The 21,751-nt window shown below is 47.8% G+C and overlaps 1 protein-coding gene across 3 annotated transcripts in view; it reads left to right on the forward strand.

Moving 5' to 3' along the window:
• The first annotated feature begins 16,907 nt into the window (after positions 1–16,907).
• Positions 16,908–21,751, forward strand: part of TBC1D9B (TBC1 domain family member 9B) — a 40,479-nt gene continuing 35,635 nt past the window's right edge. For all 3 annotated transcript variants that reach the window (XM_015234906.3, XM_072947091.1, XM_072947090.1), the window contains exons 1-2: positions 16,908–17,093; positions 19,608–19,718. In XM_015234906.3, the coding sequence (XP_015090392.2) occupies positions 16,976–17,093; positions 19,608–19,718 (229 nt within the window). In that variant the 5' untranslated portion in view covers positions 16,908–16,975. The remainder of the gene's footprint in view (positions 17,094–19,607; positions 19,719–21,751) is intronic.

A 21,751-nucleotide genomic window follows, 5' to 3' on the forward strand; every position in this document is an offset into this window, starting at 1 on the left:
AAAAATCAACCAAGCATAAAGTTGTTTCTCTGAAAAGAATAATAAAATTGATAACCTCTGCTGATCAAGAGAAAAGACTCAAATGACCCATAAGAAGAGCAGAAAGGGGGACATCCCTACAGAGCCTACACACATTAAAAATAATGATTATAAAGTTCATAAAAACAGAAAGTCAAATGGTGGCTACCAGGTTAGAGCGAAGGGGTGAAAGGGAAGTTGTTAAGGGGGTACAGATTTCAGATCTGCAGGATGAAAAAGTTCTGCAGATCTGTTTCACAACAATATAATATACTTAACACTACTCAACTACACACTTAAAAAGGATAAGATGGCAAATTTTATGTTATGTATTTTTTACTGTAATAAAATAATGAAAGTATTATGACAACTTATGTTAGTAATCTCTGAAATGTAAATGAAATGGAAAAATTCCTTGAAAAATACAAAGCACCAACACTGAGAGAAGAAACAGGAGATCTGAATTCCACATCTAGGTAATAAATTAAATCCCTGGTTTAAAATACTCCTTCAAAGAAAAACTCTAGGGGTAGGGGATTAAGAGTTACAGATTACTACGTATAAAACAAATGTGATACAAGGATACAGTGGGCAGCATGGGGAATATAACCAGTATTTTATAGCTTTAAATCAGGTATAATCTATAAAAATACTGAATCACTATGTTGTACACCTGAAACTAATATAATGTTATACATAATATTATTAATATAATAATATTGTCTATACTTTAATAAAAATAATAATTAAAATTTTTAAAAACTCTAAGCCTAGATGGTTTCACTGGTGAATTGTTTATAACATTAAGGAAGAAATAACAACAGCCTTACACAGGTTTGTCCAGAGAACAGAGAAAGAGGAGCACTTCCAAGCCTTTCAATGATACCAGCATGACATTAACACCAAATCATGACAAAGACAAGAAAAGAAAAGTACAGGTTAATTCACTTTATGAATATAGATGCAAATATTCTAAATAAAATATTAGCTAAATAAATCTGACAATGTATAAGTAGGAAAAAATAACCAGGTTAGATTTATTTTAAAGTGCAAAGTTGAAAATCAGTGTGATTCAACACATTAACAGAATAGAAGTGGGAAGCCATGTTTTTATCTTAATAGATATGGAAAAGGCATTTGCTGAAATTCAACACCCACTCCTGATTTTAAAAGAAACGAACTTTTAGCAAACTAGAGGGAGAAGAACACTTCCTTATCTAATAGTGAGTATTTTCAAAACTTCAGCAAACATTATGCTTAATGATGAAATATTTAAAACTTTTCCCTAAGGTTGGCAATCGAGATACCCCCTTGACTTCTCCAACATTTTATTGGCCATGTGATAAGACAAGAAAAAGAAACAAAAGGTGTAAGGATTGGAAAGGAAGAAATAAAACTATTTACAAACAGCATAGTAATACAAGATTCTGCACATCAGCTCTTAAAATGAGTGAGTAAATTTAGCAGGGTCAACTGTATTTCTATATGCCAATAATAAACAATTAAAAATGAAATTTTCAAAATGATACCATTTACAAAAGCATCGAACATACATCAAGTAATAAGGAATAAATCTAAAAGAATATGTGTAAGAGCTCTGCACAGAAAACTATCAAGCATTATTGAGAGAAATTTAAGGTGACCTAAATAAATGGACATGCTAAGTTGACAGGTTTTTAAGACTGGATAGTATAAAGATGTTAATTTTCCCCAGACTGACCTATATATTCACTGAAGTTTCAGTCAGATCCCAGGAGGGTTGTGTGTGTGTGTGTTAGAGAGAAACTTGAGAAGCTGTCTGTAAAATTTGCGTGGCAATGAAATGGACCAAAAATAACAAGTCCTGAAGAATGATAAAGTGGAAGGATTTTACAGAACTGGATATTAAGGGGTTTTATAAAGGTACAGTAATTAAGACTGTGAGGGGTTGATGCAGGGATGGACAAATGGCTTAGCAGAACAGAATATGGTCCCCAAAACAACTATGCATTTTTGGACACTTGATTCATACGAAGGTAGCTCTGTGTAGTAGTGGGGATAAGGATGGGCTTTCCAATAAATGGTGCTGGGTCACCCGAAAATCTATAGAGAGAGAAACGAATCTTGATTCCTACTTCACACCATACTCAAAGATGAATTTGAAGTAGAGCATAGACCTAAATGTGAAAGGCAAAACAATCTTCAAAACCTTGGGATATGCAGTTCCTTAAACAGGTCTCAGAGAGCTCTAACCATAAGATAAAAGATAGGTAAATTGGTCCACACTAAAACTGAGAAACTCTGTTTATCAGAATATGCTTTTTTGGAAGAAGATAACCTGTAATACTTGTAACAATGTAATAACTCATACATATTACTTACGTAATGTCCTAAGAAGTACTTCTGACAAAGGACTCATACTCAGGACAAAGAAGGGAAAGACCGACAGCCTGACAAAAAAATGAGCGAAAGAAATAAGCACACATTTTAAGATGAGCAAGATGTACAGATAGCCCAAAAGCATGTGGAAAAGCGCTCACCCTTTTCAGTCATCAGGGGAATGTAAATTAAAACCACAGGGAAATAACTATTATATACCCACCAGAAGTGAAAAAATGAACGAGTCAGAAAACACCAAGTATGAGTGTAGATGCAAGACAACTGGAATTCTCGTCTACCCGGGGGGAAAGATTGGAAAGCCGCCGGTGTCTGCTCGGACTGCCAGGACTCGCGTGCCCTGGGAGCCAGCCACCCGCCTTGGTGCAGCCCAAAAGAGCTGCGTGCTTATGTTTACAAAGGAGAGGCGCAAGGCTGTTCCTAATAGCAGTGTTCACAGTGGCTCCCAGATGGAGACAACAACGCAAATGTCCATCAGCAGAAGGTTAGACAAAGTGTGGGGCAGTCACACGGCAGAGTATCAGGCAGCCAGGAAGACGAACAAACTGCTGCCCTATCCAGGGACATGGATGACTATCCCAACATAGCCTTGTCCGAGAGGGTCCAGACACAAACGAACATACGCTCTTTTCTGTTCACTTTTATTTTCTGTTTCTGTAAAACATGAAACAGAAAATAAAAACTCTGAAAAGGTCTGGATTGTGGTTTTCTTTGGAGAAGAGAGGTCCTAATGATTGACATCAGCAGAGGTCCGTGTAGGGTGCTGGTGGGTGCTGGTCCTTTTTTTTTTTTTTTAGGTTTCTTTTTTTTTTTTCTTGAAGTGTAGTCAATTACAATATGTCCATTTCTGGTGCACAGCATAATGTCCCAGTCATGCATATACACACATACATTCATTTTCATGTTCTGTTTCATTAAAGGTTATTACAAGATATTAAATATAGTTCCCTGTGCTGTACAGATGAAATCTGATCTTTATCTGTTTCTATATATGATGGCTAACATTTGCAAATCTCAAACTCCCGAATGTATCCCTTCCCACCCGCTTTCCCCCGGTACCTGTAAGGTTGTTTACTGTGTCTGCGAGCCTTTCTGCTTTGTAGATGAGAGGGTCTAGCTCTGGATCCAGTGATTTCATGGGTGTGTTCTCTCTGTGGGGATTCACTGAGTTACATGCTTATGACTTGTGCATATCTATATATATGTTATACCTCAATTAAGACGTTACTTAATAACGTTTGTTATTATGTAAGCAATAACAAACATAATGATCTGTTAATCAGTAGATAGGGTGTGTTTCCAGGTGTTGAAAAATACGCTGTGCTTTCTGCTTCTTTTTTTTTTAATTTAGCTGCTTATGTGTTCCTCTCTTGATATTATATTTTTCTCAAGTAAACTGGTTAACTGCTGAGTAGATTACTGACTAAATTCTGACCCACTTTTTATTACCAAAGATTTGGTGTCAGCTGATCCGTTACTAACACAAAAAGTTAGGTCATTTCCATCTCTGGTGGCTTTAGTTCTTCCTGCAGAAAAGGAAACCTCTTCATCTTTTGCTGGGTGTCTTTTGTTTCTTTGTTTCTATTTTTAAGTCTTTAACCCTTCAGCCCTGTTGGATTATGCAGCTTCCTCTGGGGCTAAGTAATGCTCAGCTGCCTGAGCTCAAACATCCACCTCTTACTTGGGACCACTCTTGGAGGGCTGCTTTGTGCAGACAGCAAGCATCTTTGAATTCATCTGAGTTTTTTAAATGCAGATGTTTTTAATATAGGAAAGTTAAAAAAGAAAATAGAAGGGGTCCTATTACTCACAGTAGTGCATGAAATACTTTCATTTGATACTTGTCTGTACTCTTTGTACCAGCCTTCCTCTCCTCCCTGCCCATCATACCACTTGAAAAATAGGACAAAGTTGAAAAACTTATAATACTTGATTCCAAGACTTATAAAGCTGTAGTAATCAAGACAGTGTTGTATTAATGTAAAGTAGACAAACAAATTGGAACAAAATAGTGCCCCAAAAAGACCATACACATTGATCAATAGATTTTTCAACTAAAGTACCAAGGCAGTTCAGTCGGAAAAGGATAATCTTTTAAACAAATGACGCTGGAACAATTGAATATCCAAAAGCAAAAAACTGAACTTCAATCTTTATTTCCCACCATATACAAAAACGTACTTGAAGTGGATCATCTAAATGTAAGAGCCAAAAATATAAAACTTCTGCCCGAACACACAGGAAAAAATTGTAATGACTTTGGATTTGGCAAAGATTTTTTTATATTCTGACACAAAAAGGACACACTATAAAAGGGGAAAAAATCAATAAATTGGATTTTAATAAAATTTAAAACTTCTGCTTTTCAAAGGGCATTGTTATGCAAATAAAAAGGCAAGCCACAGACCGGGAGAAAATATTTGCAAAGCATATGTCTGACAAAGGACTTGTTTCTAGAATATATATATATTTTTAAATGCTTACAACTCAGTAATAGGAAGACAACTACATTTTTTTAGCAGGCAAAAGGTTTGAACAAAATGCTTCACAAAAGAAGATATACAATTGGCCAAAAAGCACATGAAAATATGCCAAATATTAGGGAGATGCAGACTAAACCCGCAGTGAGCTACTACTGCACGCCTGCGAGAGTGGGTGAAATGCAGAAGGTGACCATCTAGATGTCGATGAGGCTGCCGAGCACCTGGAGCTCTCCTGTGCTGCTGGTGGGCGCCCAGTGGTACAACCACTGAGAAAAGCAAGTGTGCACCTGCCCAGTCATTCCACCCCTAGGTATCTCCCTGAGAGGAAGGACGGCACGTGTCCACGCTCAGACTTGTACACACAGCAGCTTTATTTGAAAGCGCCAATAAATCACACTATGCTTCCACTTAAATAAAATTCTAGAAAGCTGCAAACTAATCTGTGATTTATGTGGAGATGGGAGTAGGGCTGGAGAAGAGGAGGAGTTCTCAGAGGCACCAGGAAACTTTGGGGGGGATGAAGGTGTTCACTGTCTCGATTCTGGTGATGGCTTCAGGGGTGTGCATTTTGGTGAATCACATACACTTCAATAAGGCTATAAAAACAAACACTTATCCAGAAAAGGAAGGGCCAGAGTAAATATGGCTTAGCTCTGAATAGCCGAAAGAGTCAAATAATGTAAACATCGGATTTTTTAATCAAAATATAGTTATATTGGAGCAATGGAAAGTATGTGTGGATGGTAGAGGGGAAGATGAGGAGGAAATCCTCATTTTCCATAGTAGGGGTGCAGGAGATAAAGTCTAAGACAAAGAAGTAGGAAGGACTGACAAAGGCACATTACTCAGAGACATAGACTGGCTTAAAGTGGCCGCCTGCGAGAAAGGGGCTGGAGATGACAGGTTTTGACTTGTGTAGAATTAACCATGTGGAGGTATAACTTTAAAACAAATAGAAACTTTTTAATGCATGATCAGAGCCCCCAGGTCGCAACCCCATCTGCCCAGCTGAGGAAGGGGCTCTGTGCCCACCCCCAGCCTCCCCCAAAACAGGTGCTCAGACAGGCGGTTTGGTAGCTCGCCACGTGATCATGTGCCCCAAGGCGGAAGTCTTCACACGTGTGAGAGGAGTCTTTCTCAGAGCACCAGGCAGCCTTTACTCGGAGAGCCCCAGCGGCTAATCTCAGGGACCCCAACACTGGGACTCACATGTTTGTGTGCACTGAGGGACGCCTGCGTTCTTTCAGCCATGAGAGTCCAAAATAGAGATATTTGAGAAAACATGATGCTTTGACGATAATCCACGTTCTTTCCCTCAAGCCACGTGGGGAGTGCGGCCTGACGACCTATTAAGCCTGTGCTTCGTGTTCCCTTTCCAGGCGGTCACGTCTTCCATCGGAACTCTCTGTCCCCTCGGAGCCTGGTGTACGAAAGTGACTTCTCCACGATCGAGCCTTCTTTGGACATGTATGATGAGAACAAAACCTGATTTTTTTCAAACGGGCTGTTGGGGGTCACCTCTTTTGTGATTTGATTTATGATCACCTTTCTTATTTTGTATTCTTCTGTCAGCGTCCATTTTGGAAGAATGGCAGTGCTTTCCAAGCACAGGCTGGGGCTCAGGGTTAAACTGCACAGTTCCCCCCCCGGTGAGGCTTTGAGGACAGCTTTATTGCCCAGGTGGCCTCATGGCACCGAAAACCTACCCAAAGCTGGCCACTGAACGTGGGCCCCGACAAGCTTGGCTGTTTTCGGAGAAGAGGCGGGGCTCAGGGGTTACTGTTGCATTGCGAATGTGTCTGTGAATAACCACCTGCTATTCCGTGTCGGGGTGACGTTGGGGTTTTTTAAATACCTTTTGTGCTCCCCACTTATGATGCATACTAAAGTCTGCAGGTGCCGCTTCTCACTGATGTGGGGCACAAGTTGCTGCTCCCTGGCCTGCTCTGTATTTTCCTGTCACTTATTCCACTTCTGGTTAATGGGCCTCTTTCTAAAGGTTCCTAAGAGAAAGCCTTGTCTTTGTCCCTGTCTGAGACTGACCACCCAGGGCACCACAGTGGAGCTGCGGGCTGTGTGGGACAGGCATCATTCGTGTTGTCATTTCCAGCCTCCCCCGGAGAGTGAGAGTAAGGTGACAAGTGCTTATGTGGCTGCTGAAACACTGAAGGCCCTCCCTGACCGTGAGGCCAGTGGACTTGCCTTCTTGGCAACCGCGGAGGTGTGTGGGGTGGTGGTGCTGGGGAGGCCAGCCGGGCAGTCTTCCCCAGGCACAGTGGTCCCGGGGTGGCAGCCAGTGGGTGTCAAAGTCAGAACGTTCTGAGTACTTTCTTGAGGGAATCAAACCACCTTCTTGCTGTTAGACCCCAGATAAACACCCTCTTCAGCCCAGGCCTCTCCTGCCAGCCTCGGCGTCACACGGAGCAGGCATGCGAGCTTACAGGAAAGGACGCGGCGGCCAGCGTGGGGGACCTTGGGACACGTGTGCTCCTCCCACATGCCTGGGATGACCTCAAGCTAACGCCACAAGAAACTTGTACCTTTAGAGTCATCCCAACACAGAACCACGATAAGCAAATTTATAAAAACACATTGCGCATCCTTTCTGCTCAAGGACACACCATCTCTCATCGACACGAGCCATGTGAAGATGTGAGTGTAAATCCCCAGCCCCTTGGATGAGACTGGAAGCGTCGGTTCCGTGTGCCCGGAGTTAGATCTGGCAGCAAACCGCATGGACTCGCCCTGGTTATGCTTACTGACTCCGGGACAGAAGTTTCCGGTGAACACTTGCCATTTCTCCGTGTGCGGCTGGTTTCTCTCTATCAGCGTCTCCTCTCGTGATGTGTTGCCAAGATGCCTCAGGCCCTGTTGTGCCCGGAACAAACCCCCTCAGAGAGCCAGAGTGTGACATTGCCTTGGAGTGACCAGCAGCGTTTTATTTCTAATCATTTGAGGCTGAAACAGTGCAGATTTGTAAGGTCTTAGCAGCTTTTTCTTTTTACCTTTAACCAAGGGCTTTAATTTGTTTGTTTTTTCCTCTTTATAGTCTTTGTACTATAAAAATATTTTTGATAAACAGTTCCAAGCAAGCACTGTTGAGAAAGACAGGTTTGCCCCACTGGCTTTACAGCAGGAGACTCTGTCTCAAGGAGATGCCAGGGGTTCCAGACACGCACCTGCGTTTGTATTTGGTTTGGCTCATCTGACAGAGAAGAGGGCTCAGTTCTGACCACGTTGTCCACACCGTGACCTTGTTTTCCTGAACCAGAACTCAGATCTCAGCTGCGTGTTTTCTTCTGGTTTGTACAGTCTTGCAAAAGCACGTCCATTAAATTTCACTCCAGATATTTATTCCTCTGCTGAAAAGAAATGAAATGACTTCAGAAGAAATTAAAAATTCAAGCACCTCAAAGTCCACCTATTAATACAATATTTGAATTTCTGGTAAATCTAGGGCACACCCTCAGTGTCAAATGACCAGTTTCTTACAGGGGAATTATCTCAGAATAGTGCTTCAGATCCCAGCTTGACACCCTTTTCCTAGAAATCGGGGCCACTCTCCTGCTCAGCTACAGAATGTCTTGCCTTTGTCAGGAGGGACAGTAACTTCTCCGTGAAGGTCATGTACTCTGGGAGTAATGAGGGTAGCACTTTTCATCCCAAACAGCAAAGCCGTCTCGGCTGGCAGCTGGACCAAGGAGAAGTTCTCGGCGGAGCCACCCAGGGACCCTGGCAGGGCTGCCTGCCCCGTGAGCTTGGTGAGTGCACACTTCTCACCGTGGGCAGCCCTGCCTGTGAGAAGCTTGAGGTTCGGGGAGCAGAGGTTACTGGCCACACTGCACGGCCGGGCTACGGAGAGGGCTTCTGCTATGTGTGAGTGCTCTCAGCTGCTGCCAGCCTTACAGCTGCAGTGGCTATTAGCCAGGAAGTGCATGATGACCTCTGAGTGTTTTTTGTGGGGTTTTTTGGTGGGGAAAGGTGGGGAGTACATTTTGAAGAGTGGAAGGGACAGAGGAACGAGCTTCTTACACCACAAACCCTCTGTCCCTCCAGTAGACTGCTCTGAGCTGGGTCCGGCTCCAGCCCCTGCCTCCCGGCATGACCTCCACCTTGCCCCCAGGCCACGCTCGGTGCAGAACCAGCAGACACCACAGGATGTGTGTGGAGTGGGGTCTGGAGCAGCCAGAACCATCAGCTAATCAGCTTGGAACTGGATTGTGACAGCTGAAATGCAGGCACTTACAGTTTGACGATTTAGAACTTCCTAAGGGGAGAACTGCCCGTGGCCCTCCTGTCCTGTCATCTCAGGGAGCGGGGAGAGGCAACTGGACAGCAGGAGGGTCAGGCTTGGGGGAGTGAGTGGGCAGCACGTCTGTCCAAGGCTGCCTGCCTCTGCCCGCTCAGGGGAGGACAAGCTCCCCCCAAGATGGTCAGAACCACCTGGCAAAGTCGGTGAATCCAGCCTCTGAGGAAAGGCTCCATCTCCCGGGCCCTCCTCAGGCCTGGCTCAGAGGCGCGTCACAGGGCACTTCCCTGGACACCAGTTTGAACTGATGCACGCAACAGCCCAGCTTCCGAAAGATGCAGACGCAAGGGGTTTAAGCAAAATAAGAGTACTAAATTTCACTAACTTGGTATTTCCCGTGGGCTTTGTAAGCTCTTCTCGTATTTTTATTACCCTTTACATCCAGTTCTTTCCTTGATCTACAAGTTAAGTGAAACTGGTTTTAATGGAAGAAAAATCAAAATGTTATCTGGCTTACAGTTCCCCTTTATTATCCAGGCAGCGGTCCTGCTGCAGGACAACAAGGAGGTGGTGTTAGAGTCAGGTCACCTTGACAGAAGGTTGCTGCTTGTAAATGTCATGAAACAAATACTGTGTTTCCAGGAAGTAGCATTTAGAAGGAAAAAGGCAGGGCTAGCAGGCCTTTAGTCAGCTCCCACTGTGTGCCACACACAAACACAGGCAGTTAAGGTGAATCCAGGGATCATTAGGAATTTGGCTGTTGTGGGAAACTGGCACATTAACAACCAGTTGGGATGTGAGACCAGATGAAACAATGGCGGATGGCGAGGGGCGTTCCCTTGGGCAGATGGAGGGGCGTGGCGCGGTAGCCCCGCCCACGGGACCCCTCGCTTGCCGAGGATGCAACAGCTTCCGTGAAGACAGGCCAGGTGGAGCCGAGACCAGCAAGGCTGTGGTTTCACCTCCTGGGCAGGGAGGGCTTTGCCGCGGGGAGGGCCCAAGTCTGTTTTGGAGAGAGAGGGAGCTGGGGTGGGAGTGGGCCAAGGAGGCCCTGCTGTGCCTGGGTGCCGGGGTCTGATTGACAGAGGGAAAGTGGGGAGCCACGAGATTGAAGCAGAAGCCAGGAGCAACCTCGGTGACTGGGTGGGTGTCGGAGAGACACAGGGAGAGAGCCACCTTGGGTCTGGGGGCTGCTGGGGCCTCAGGGGAGGCCTGGAGATGCAGCTCTGGGTCTCAGGCAGAGGTTTGGTGAGGCGAGGGTGGTCAGCGTATGGCCCCTCTGTGCATCAGAACCCTGGGAAGCTGTGTTTTAAATGTACATGTCACTTCGACCTGCTGTGACCACTTCGACTCTCCATGTGACCGCAGTCCCTCAGGCGCCCCACATCGCTCCCTCTCCCCCCTCCCACACACACACTCTCTAGAATTAGACTCAGGCCTGGTGTTCCTAAGCTAAGTTCAGATGATGACTGAAGCCAGAATGGGGCTAAAATTGCCCAGTGATCTGAGAACCAGGCTTGGGATAAAGCCCTGGGGACGCTGATATTGAAGGTATGGAAGAGAAGGAGCTATAGACAGAAGCTGATTTAGAAAAGCCACTGAGTGTAAAGGAAGGTTGGGCTTGGTGAATCATTCCAAAGCCCACTGGGAAAAGGAGGAAATGAGTGTTGAGTACACACGTTCACATAACGTCCATGGGTGTGGCTAGGATCCCCTCCACAGGGCTGGAAAATGCCTTAGACGTTTTAAGTTTCATAACATCAGAGAAAACACAGAATGACGGAGACAGAGGTAAGGTGCGTGTTTGCTTCGTGGAATTGTTCTTCTCTTACTGTCCTACAAAACGGCAGGAAAAGCAAAGCGAGCTGGATCCCACAACTAAGGGAAGAAGGGTTTCCCCCACAGGGGCTGTGTCCCCAGCCCGCCGGCCCCTATCACTTCTCTGGGGCTCTGGGTCCCCAGCTCACACCAGCCTCTTAGAGCCTGAGTGAGGGGGGCTGAGTGCGGTCAGGAGCCCCACTGTGGCCCTGGGGCTCCTCTGGGGCTTTGGTCAAGTCAGGAGGTCTGTCTGCTTTCTTCGGGGTGCCCTGAAAGAGCCCAACAAACTGAGCCTTGAAGAAGAGAGCCCCGTGGGTCCCCAGCAGACGCGGGGTGAAGGCAGTCAGAGCTGCGTCCCACCAGCCTCAGTGACCGTGCAGGGGAAGGGATGTTGTCAGTCTCAGCTACTGAAAGGACAATGTGTCTGTCCAGGACTTGACTTTCATGGCCCCACAGGGCTCTAGGGGACCCTCCAGTCCATGACCTGGGACTCATCTGGGGTTTGGCCTCTGCTCAAGCCATTTTTTTTCTTCACTCCAACTTGGGGAAGAGGGAAGATACTTTATGACAAAAAACAAAAACACCTTGAACTTCATGCAAACTTGAGGATTAAAGTCTCAGAAGGATGCAGTGCTGTTGGGGTCACTCAGACCCCTGTCCCAGCCTTTCCTACTTCCTCCCCTTGAATCTTCCACATGCATGTTCCACAAAGGACAGAGGTTTCGGGCAACATGGACCCAGGCTGGCAGCCTGAAAGGCAGGACTTCCTCAGACACAGAGCCCTGAGAGACATTGCTGGGAGCCCAGAGGCAGCTGCCGGGGCGTGCGTGTGCAAGCCAAGGGTGGCGTCCAGCGGGAAGCGCCTTTATAAACCGCACACACTCTTCTTCTGCGGAAAGCCAAGAGCTGGAGGATATCATCTGCACCCTTTTCTCAGCTGTGGCGGACCCTTGATGAGTGGGGACACATCTTTCAGGGTCCCCCACTGTTTAACGCTGGGCGGGAGTGGCTCATTTCTCACCGTCCACTGCGGTCCATGTGGGTGGGCATGTGTACAGGGAAGGGGCCTTTGGGTCAGCTGGCAGCCTGACTGGCCTTCGTCAGCTCCTTACCCCTCAGCTGATCATCGCCCTCTCTCTCCAGCTCTCTTTACTGGCAGCTGCTGAGAGTGGCAGATGAATGATCTGAGCAATGTTTTACAAATTTAACCCAACACCAAGGGAATTCTAATCTGCTTTTGGAATGATCCTTCATCAGTAATTAAGCCCAAGGATATTTACACTATGTGATATTAAAGGACTTTTATAGTGACTGGGCGCTACTGAGCCAAGATGTTTGTCAAAACAGAAATGGGGAGGGTAGGTAGACTCTTACATCCGAGGCCATTTCTTTCCCTTAAGGTGAGTGAGCTGTCCCTAAGCAGAAAGGCTAACTGCCTAGTGCCTACCAGCCTGCTGTGCGGACCAGGTCACTGGGTGTGGCCAGTGCCAGGGTCCCAGCCTCCCAGCCTGAGATGACACATGCCATCCTGGAGAGGAGTGGAGCGGGTACCATGTCCATTCATCCCCTGGCAGCCCAGGCCTGCCTTGCTGACCCACCTGGAGGAGAGGCACCATTGGCCCGTGCTTAAGGCAAGAATCTGGTGTCTTAAGCTGAGCGTGCAAAGCAGGGTCTTCTCCTGAGTGGCAATGGCTCTGGCTAAAGAAACTTGACCATGATCACAGGAATAGGAAAAGATTCCAAGCTAGGAAATGCTGTTTGGACTCCAGGGGACACTGTCACACTGTCACCACCTTATGGAACAGTCTGTTACTGTACAAGAGAAGGAGATGGTCCGAGCCCCAGGCCACATATGTCACAATTGTTTTTGACCCTCAGTAGCTTTTATATATAAAATATTAAAGTGAACCCCTTTCACATTTGGGGCGTTCGGAGAGCTCCTCTTACTCTGGGTTCCTGCTAACTATGCACAACATCTCAGAGGACAGCATCCAAAGCTATTTTTCTAACTATAGCACAGGGAATTTGGGGTGGGGGAGGCTTGGGATAAACCTAAGTGTGGCAAATAGCTTATCGTCCACCTTGATGGATGGAAGGTTACACAGTGCACTTGACTTTAGTTCACTATTGGAGAGCTTGTGCCAGGAAGAACGCACATCAAATCTCCAAGAAGCAGAATTGATCATTAGCTTAATTAGGGGGTGCACAACGGGGGGGGGGTCACCGTGTCTAGAACACGGGCACCTGCAATGAACGCGAGCTGATTTCTTGGCCATCAGATCTTAGCCCTTTGAAGTGTTCAGGCAGCACAACTCCTAGGCCCATATGGTTGATGTAAGCATAGTTAAACCGTGAACCTGTACGGTGTGTACCTGTATGCCGATAGTGTATACCTGTATATGTGGGATTTACTAATGTAACCATTTCAATAAAAACCTATTGAAAAAGATGCTCTGGCCGCGTGGAGTCTTGTTGGTGATTACTTGTATCAGTGAGGACTTCTCTGGTTGCAAATGACAGAAACCCCAGCCAAAACTGGCTTAAGCCAAAGGGAAGTGTAGTGCTCACAGAAGCTAAAATGCCATGCTCACCTCAGTTATGGCATGGCGTGGCCCTCAGTCGCCGACACCAGGACACATCTGCAACTTTGGTTCCTCCAGGTAAACTCCACTCTCAGGCTCAGGGAGATGGTAGGCCCACCAGCTCAGGAGCTGGTCTACTTCCCCATGAGGTAACCCAGACCAGAATGACATCTCCTTGACCCTGATTGGCTTGGTTGGAAACACATGGCCGTTTCCATCCACTGTGGTCACAGAGGTAGAATGCACCATCAGCCGAGGCCAGCATGGGCTCCACTTGTGTGGCCCAGGAGTGCATTCAGCTTCACCTGAGAGCTGGAAGGCAGAATCATGATGCTTCCTGGGGAGAAGTAAATGCTGGGGCAAACACAGCAAGTGTCCAATACATGTAAGAAAGAGTTGGAACCAAAAAGTTCTGGACATTAAAACTACCTCCACCACTTACTAGGATGAACTTGGCAAATCATTTCACCTGTCTGGGTTTCAGTTTTATCTCTATAATAGGGATTTTAAAATACCTACCTCATAGGGTAAACATGTGAGGATTCGATTTAAAATAATGAAAGAACTAGGTTTAATATTATACATCTGATAACAGTATAGTATCTGGAATATATAAATAACTCTTACAACTCAACAATAAAAAGACAGCCCAATTTTAAAATGGGAAAAGAATATTAAGAGACATTTCTCCAAAGAAGATATGTAAATAACCATTCAAATGACCATCACATACCTAAAAAGATGCTCAACATCATCATAAGCCACTAGGGAAGTGCAAATCTAAACCACATGCGATACTACTTTATACCTGCTAGGGTGGCTATAGTAAAAAAATATATTAGACTGTAGTAAGTGTTGACTAGATACAGAGAAACTACAACCCTCACCTATTACTGATGGGAATGTGAAATGGTACAGCTGCTTTGGAGAACAGTTTGCAGCTTTACCATGTGGCCCAACAATTCCACTCTTAGGGATCTACCCAAAAGAACTGAAAACACATTCACACAAAAACTTGTATATAGATGTTCACAACAGCACTATCCATAATAGCCCAAAAGGGGAAACAACCCAAATGCCCATCAACTAATGAATGAATAAATAAAATGTGGTATATCCATACAGTGGAATATTATTCAGCCATGAAAAGGACGGAAGTACTGACACCTGCTACAACATGGATGAACCTGGAAAACATTATGGGAAGTGAAAGAAGCAAGTCATGAAAGGCCACACACTGTATGATTTCAATTATATGAAATGTCCGGATGGGAAAACCTAAAGGGATAGAAATAGACTGGTGGTTGCTGGGGGTGGAGGGGGATGGAGAAGGGGAAGTGACTGCTAATGGATAAGAGGTTTCTTTATGAAGTGATGAAAATATTCTGGAATTCCGCTGCCACCTCTCAGCCACCTATAAGCCTCCAGGGATGATCTTAAAGTGCCCCATCTGGCCTCCTGTTGGGTTCTGGCAGGTTCAGTGCAGCAGGGTGATCCTGCATCCCAGTTATCCCTGTGCTCTCTCCCTGGTCCCCTCAGGGCTTTGCCTTCCTCCTGGAGCTGGATTTCCTCCTTTGCAGATAGATAGTGTTAATGGTTGCACAACTTTGGGAATACACTAATCACTGAACTATGTATTTTAAAAGGGTGAATTTTATGAAATGTGAATTATATCTTAGACAATAAAGGGGGAAAATGAAATAGGCTTAGCACATCCTAAGTGTTCAATAGCTGTTTGTTCTTTTCCTTCTAATAAAGAATAGTTCTCAAAAGGTGGTCTCCAGGTTAGTGACATCACTATCACCTAGGAACTTGTTAGAAGTGCAGATACTCTGAGGTGGGTCCCAGAATCTGTGTTTCAGCAAGCCCTGCAGGTGATTCTGACACACACTCAAGTTTGAGAACCACTGGAATGCGGGAACAAAATAACCCTTTACCTCCCCTCAGGGTGTTTACAGGTACAGTTGACCCTTGAACAACACAAGTCAGGGGCGTCTACCCTCTGCGAGGTCGAAAATCTGAGTATAACTTAGTCGGCCCTCTGAGTCTGAAGTTCCTCTTTTCTGCAGTTCTTCATCTGATGATTCAACCAACCACCGATCATGCGGTACTGTAGCATTGACTGTTGACAAAAATCAGAATATAAGTGGACCAGCACTTTCAAACCCCGGCTGTTAAGGGTCCACTGTGTTTCCAAATTCTTGAGAGTAGATCACTCCCCATAGAGCACAATGACACATTACCAGTTTAAGCTCCAGAGTTCTTAAAACCAGCCTCTACATCTTGAAAGTTGATTCAAGTCTCAAGTAACATCTCGGAAGACTTTCAATCACTCTGGCTATCAGCCATGAAACCACCAATTTGTACCTACATCTATCATATTAGATTCTTGAATGCCAGTGACAGAAACCCAATCCAAAATCAGCATAAGCCTCCAGGGATGATTCTAAAGTGCCCCCTTCCCTCTGGCCTCCTGCCGGGTTCTGGCAGCCTCAGTCCAGCAGGGTGATCCTGCATCCCGATTAGCCCTGGACATTCTGGAGTCATGCCTATGGCCCAGACAGAGTAAAGAGCTCCCCTTTCACTCAAGAGTCAGTGTTTGGACTGTGAGGGGTCGACCCCTACAGGTCAGCCTGGGAGAGCAGCGATCCACATTCCCAGCCCCTCTTCCCTACCCGCCCCATCCATGCTGGTGCAGACACCTTTGCGGGTCCCAGGTAGGGCGGGTCCTGCCCCCGACCCTAAGGCCACCCAGCCTCCTCTATGAAGTGAGGGGACCGTGCGGGTTTCTGAGAACCCTGCCAGCCTCCGGGCTTCCTGACAACCCGTCGCGGCCTCCCCAAGGTTGTCTTCATCTTAGGCCCAAGCATCAAAATTATGAGTTACCACAATCGATTAAACCTTTTCCAGCCGCCCTTTGAATGTTAACACGCACTGGGTTGCCCTGCACAATCAGCCAAAAATGCTGCTTTCTTTATATTTTCCCCCAAACCCTGGACATGTTTTTACAAAACGTCCAGGGCCCTGCTATCTATGGACTGTGGACTCAGCCATTAAGGCCAGAGGCCTGTGGGCCCGGGACTGGACCGCTCCTCCTAGATGAGGCTGCGGCGCTGGGTCCTGGGGCAAGGAGGGCGAGAGGGAGAGGGAGAGAGAGGGAGATGGACACCGCCGGGCTGAGCCGGCCTGCGGCCCTCGGCCGCGGCCGGTGGGCGGGGCCTGGTCTGGCCGGGCCGGGCCGGGGGCCGGAGGTCGGTGGGCGGGTCCGGGCAGGGGAGCGCGCGCCCAGAAAGCCCGCAGCCGGCGTCCGCCGGTCCCAGCGGCCGCCAGGGGGCGCCGCCCGCTCGCCCCGCCCCGCCCACCGGCCCCGCCCGCCCGCTCGGCTCAGCGCGGCGACGGCGGCGGCGCTTCCGCCTGGCGGGCCTCGGCCCGGTGCGCGCGGCCCCACGATGTGGCTGGGCCCGGAGGAGGTGCTGGTGGCCAACGCGCTGTGGGTGACGGAGCGGGCCAACCCCTTCTTCGTGCTGCAGCGGCGCCGGGGCCACGGGAAGGGCGGCGGCCTCACTGGTAAGAGGCGAGGAGGGCGCTCGGGGCGGCGGGGGCCGGTTCGACCCGCCCGGGACGCGCCGGGCCTCGGAGCGGCGCTGCGGACGCGCACGTCAGCGCGCGCGGCGGGGCCCTGGGGGCGCGAGGCCGGGGCCGGGTGGGGAGGCGCGGGGTGACAGCGGGCCGGGGAGCCCGGGAGGACAGACGCGCCCGCGTTCGCAGGCTGTTGGGGAGCCTGCGATCGGTCAGCCAGGGCGGGAGACGGCTGGCAGCGGCCCCTGCCCGGACTCAGGCCCGAGAGCTTTCTCGTGCTCGGCGGGGGCGTGTGCAGCTTCCCAAAATGAGATTTCACAGCGAAAAGTCCGCGAGATCTCCCAGTCCTCTGCCTCAGTCTCCCCAAGTGCCTCCGAGGGGACAAGTGAAAGAAGCATTTGTTTCCTTTTGTGTCCTTCGTTTCCAGTCACCCAGCAGTTGCCGTTTTAGCAAGATCAGAGTTCCTCCAAGCCGCTGCTGGCCTCAGCAACCGTCCCTGCACCTTTCCTGCTTCCTGGTGCATTGGGGCTGCAGGCCGAGGCTTGGCCGAATTACCAGTATCTGTGTTCTCGTGAACTAGCCAAGGTGCCCCTTTGCCCGTCTGGGCACCACACAGGACTAGACAGGACAGGCATCTCCTGGAGTGTGTGACATGTGGGGTCCAGGGATGTCCACCGGGCATTCCCTTTACAGGTGTTGCCCAGGGCGCGTCCAGGACCTGCCCCAGGCACTGGCCGAGCAGAGCTGGGTCAGTCTTAGGGCCAGACCAGTGCCTGTGCTCCTACACTGGCCCGTTGTTGCCATTTAGAACCTTAGGCCCAGAGTTGCCAGGTCTTCCAATTATCAAGAGAATTTTCTGTGACATGTCCTAATTTTAAACATTAGCAGCTAATACAGTCCTACCAGATGCAGACGGAGGCTTCCCCTGGGAGACCGCCAGCCTCTCCTGACGTGTAAGAGGCTGTGCGGTTCCCAGGAAGACTGTTCCCTTCAGTGCCTCGGGCTCCCTCCCTCTAGAATCGCAGGAGCCAGTGCTGGATCTGCCTCCTCAGCTAGGCTGTTGAGTGGGGGTCAGACAGCAGCCCCTCTGGAGAGAATGGCTAGTGGTCAGCCTGGGAAGCTACTCTGAGCCAGTGTAGGAACGCGAGGCATGGGCACCCGGTACCCTTGGTGGCACCAGCATCCGTTGTGTCAGAACACAGGTGCCAGCTTAGATTTTTCATTGAAGACTCTGAGTGTGATGAGATGGCTTGCCTATGAAAAAGCTTTCAGGTCTTGCAACATGGATATGCCAACAATATAGGAATTAAAATAAAATTTCTGAGACTGGAAGAGAAATCTCAACACGGACAGTAAAAAGTTTATTCCAAACACTGATAAGGCTTGAATGTGCCCCTTTAACTGCAATTTAGAGGACATTTAGAACACGTCAGTACCAGTGGGAGATTACAGGTTCCTGACTTGAATGTATGTGAAGAGTACCTTCTTTTGCAACTAGTAATTTTATTTATTAAAAGCTAGCGGGGGAAAATTAGATTAAAAATGGAATATGAAAGAAAAGTGTTAAGGCCAAGCAATAAAATCGATAGGAATTATTCTGATATCAACAGGAAAATGGAAACAAAATATCTTCAGATCATACCAAAAGCAGCACTTCATTAAAAGAAAAAGATAAGTTTCAAATAGGAACAATGAGCAGGCTTTTCTGTAGCTTGATAATTCAGTTAATGAAGAGGAGTGAATCAGACAGTGGTGAAAGGTAAACATTTCCTCCAATTCGTTGGGGACATAGTGATACTGACAAGGATGTATGTGATGAGAAGGAAAATATGAAATGTCATAAGGTGCTTCAGTTCAGAAATGGAAAAAAAAACTGGATCAGTGTTTTCCTAAATTGGACAGTTATAAAAATTTGCATGTCCTTTTCAGTTGACCTTTGAGGCTACATTATCTTCCTGCTGTTGATGTGGGAAACCATGTTACAAAATCATCGTCTTAATGAAAAAACCATCAGAGTACACGGCCAAACAGGCCCAAAATGTCAGAGAACACACATCTTAAGAGATGAGTTTGGCAGCTAATAAAATGCATTGTGTTATTTTTCTGGATTTTTGTGATATTTGTGGTAATGTCGTTTTGTTTTCCACTTGTAACTGTTGTACTTTCTCATCCTAAAGAAATACTGGTTTTCAAACTTGATGTTGCATTTTTCTTGGAGAGGGCCTTCGGGACTGTGTATGTTCTGGGCCCCATAAAACCTGCATCTGTCCCCACCTTCGAGTGTTACTGAGTCAGGAGCAGAAGCAGAAGCTTCTAGGAAGAAGTGGGAGGGGATTTTTCAGGAGGGACCAGACACCGACTAAAGGCCTTTAAGGAAAAAGAAGTAATTTAATGGACCAGGGTGATGCAAGATATTTCGCCCTCTGGGTGAGGGCGCTGAAGGCGCTGCCCCGGCCAGGCGCAGCCCGCCCTCACCCTCCCCTCTCTCTGTCCTGTTGCCAGGTCTTCTCGTGGGCACCCTGGATGTGGTGCTGGACTCCAGCGCCCGGGTGGCCCCTTACCGCATCCTGCACCAGACCCAGGACTCCCAGGTCTACTGGACAGTGGCGTGTGGTAGGTGCCCTGAGTCACAAGGGCTGTCGGACGGGGCTTGCCCCAGGAAGGGAAGGGACACAGCCTGCACCCCTGGGCTGGGCTGGGCATGGCCTCCCGAGAACCTGACGCGGCCCCTCATCCGACAGCACAGCCCAGGCCAGGCTGCAGCCGAGGAAGGCAGCTCAGCTGGACGCAGGTGCAGGGCAGGCGGAGGTGGGCCCCACACAGCCCTGCGCCTCTCTGAGGGCTTGGCCTCGCGCCCTGTCCACATGTTCCTGCTAACCTTTTCTCGAGATGGACGATCTACCGGTATTCATGGACGACATATTTTTGAATTTACCTACTCGCTGAAAGTGAACTGTAAACCCCCAGATCAACACTTGTGGTGCTTTGGGGGTCATTCATGGACGTTTGTGGGAATGCGCAGGTGCAGAGCTGTGAAAATTTTGAGTCACAGACACACACATTCCCGGCTGAGGCATCTTCCTGCCTCCTTGTTTCAGCTCTCAAACCACAAGCAAGCTTCTCTGTGAGGTCTGAGTGCCATGGTTTTCACTGTTGTGTTTTTTATTGGCAACTCTGCTGTTTACAGTGGCCCCAAGCATAGCGCTGAAGTGCTGTGGGGTGCTTTTAAGCTGGAGAAGCTGTGATGTGTCTTATGGAGGAAACATGGGTAAGAGGAGCTTCCTTCAGTTGTGAGTTACAGTGCTGCTTGCCATGAGTTCAGTGCCAGGGTGTTAAAATCAAACCACAAAAGGAAAAAGAAAGGAACACATATTAATTAAATAAGGTGCCTTTAAACAGAAGGACACACAAGACAGAATGGTGCACTGATGGGCTGACAAAAACTCTGGGATCAGAGGCTCACAGGAACTCAGCCCTGCAGCTCCCCCGGGAGCAGTGCTGGCGGGTTCGGTGTTGGGAGACTTTGCAGAACATCACCACCATGAATGCCGAGAATCAGCTGTAGTTGTCCCCCTAGGAGGACACACCCCCCCACCACTACCCCCCGGAGTCCAGGGGGAAGTTGCCTTTCAGGGGCGCCAACCTGGCTGGGTCCCCGGGGTAGAGCAGCAGTCGCGGCCGGCGCTCGGACAGCACTCCCTGCGGGCCGGACGCGTGAAACTCCCGTAAACTCCAAAAGGTGGAACTTCAGCTTTCCCTATTTTGAAGATGAGGAAGCCCAGAGGGGTTAAGTAACCTGCCCAAAGTCACACAGAACTGCAGGCCAGACCCAGAGCGCCCATTCATGTCCACTGTACTGAATACATCTCTGTGTAGAAGCCACAGGGTCACTGTCCCTCAGGATAATGGCTTTCCTTGGAGACCTGAGAAGAGGTAATGATTCCCCAGACCCACATGCCTACCTCTCTCGCCCCACGGGACTTGCCATGTCTCCACTGGCACCTTCACACTGGGCTTGCTGGCTCTCCCACTAGATCAGCCACCCCCTGAGGGCGTGGGTGAGCTCTGCAGCCTGGGAGCCTGGACAAACGTTATGGTTTGGTCACTTCCCGGCTTGGTGACCTCGGGCAACTTACTTAACCTCTCTGTGCCTCAGCTTCATCCTATAAAATGAAAATAGCGTTGCCTCTAAGGTGCTCTAAGAATCAAATAAAATACTCCATGAAGAGTTCTGGAAAACAGAAATAGCACTAATAATTTAATTAGCTGTTCTATTTTTATTCCCAGTACCTACCATAGAGATGACATAGTTTAAGGGTTTACTTAGTACGAAATGAAGATTGAGTTGCTTATAAGTAATAATTTTTAAAGTGAATATAAGTAAATACTTATAATTAAAGGACAGACAGGTCCACACAGGCATAGTGGACAAGATCCCTCTGTTTCAGGCTGCCAGGAACATGGGGGTAAGAGGAAATGATACAGTGGAATTGCATCACATGCAAATTCAACTTCTGGATCCAAATGTGACTTCTTGGCAAAAAGAGCAGGAGAGGGAGAAGAAAATCTCTTCCCTACCAACTAGACCATGGCCTCCATACACCAGAGAAAAGAGGCCATAATATATATATATGCAAAGAAAATGA

This window comes from Vicugna pacos, chromosome 22 (genome assembly GCF_048564905.1).
Source record: "Vicugna pacos chromosome 22, VicPac4, whole genome shotgun sequence".
NCBI classification, from domain to species: Eukaryota; Metazoa; Chordata; class Mammalia; order Artiodactyla; family Camelidae; genus Vicugna; species Vicugna pacos.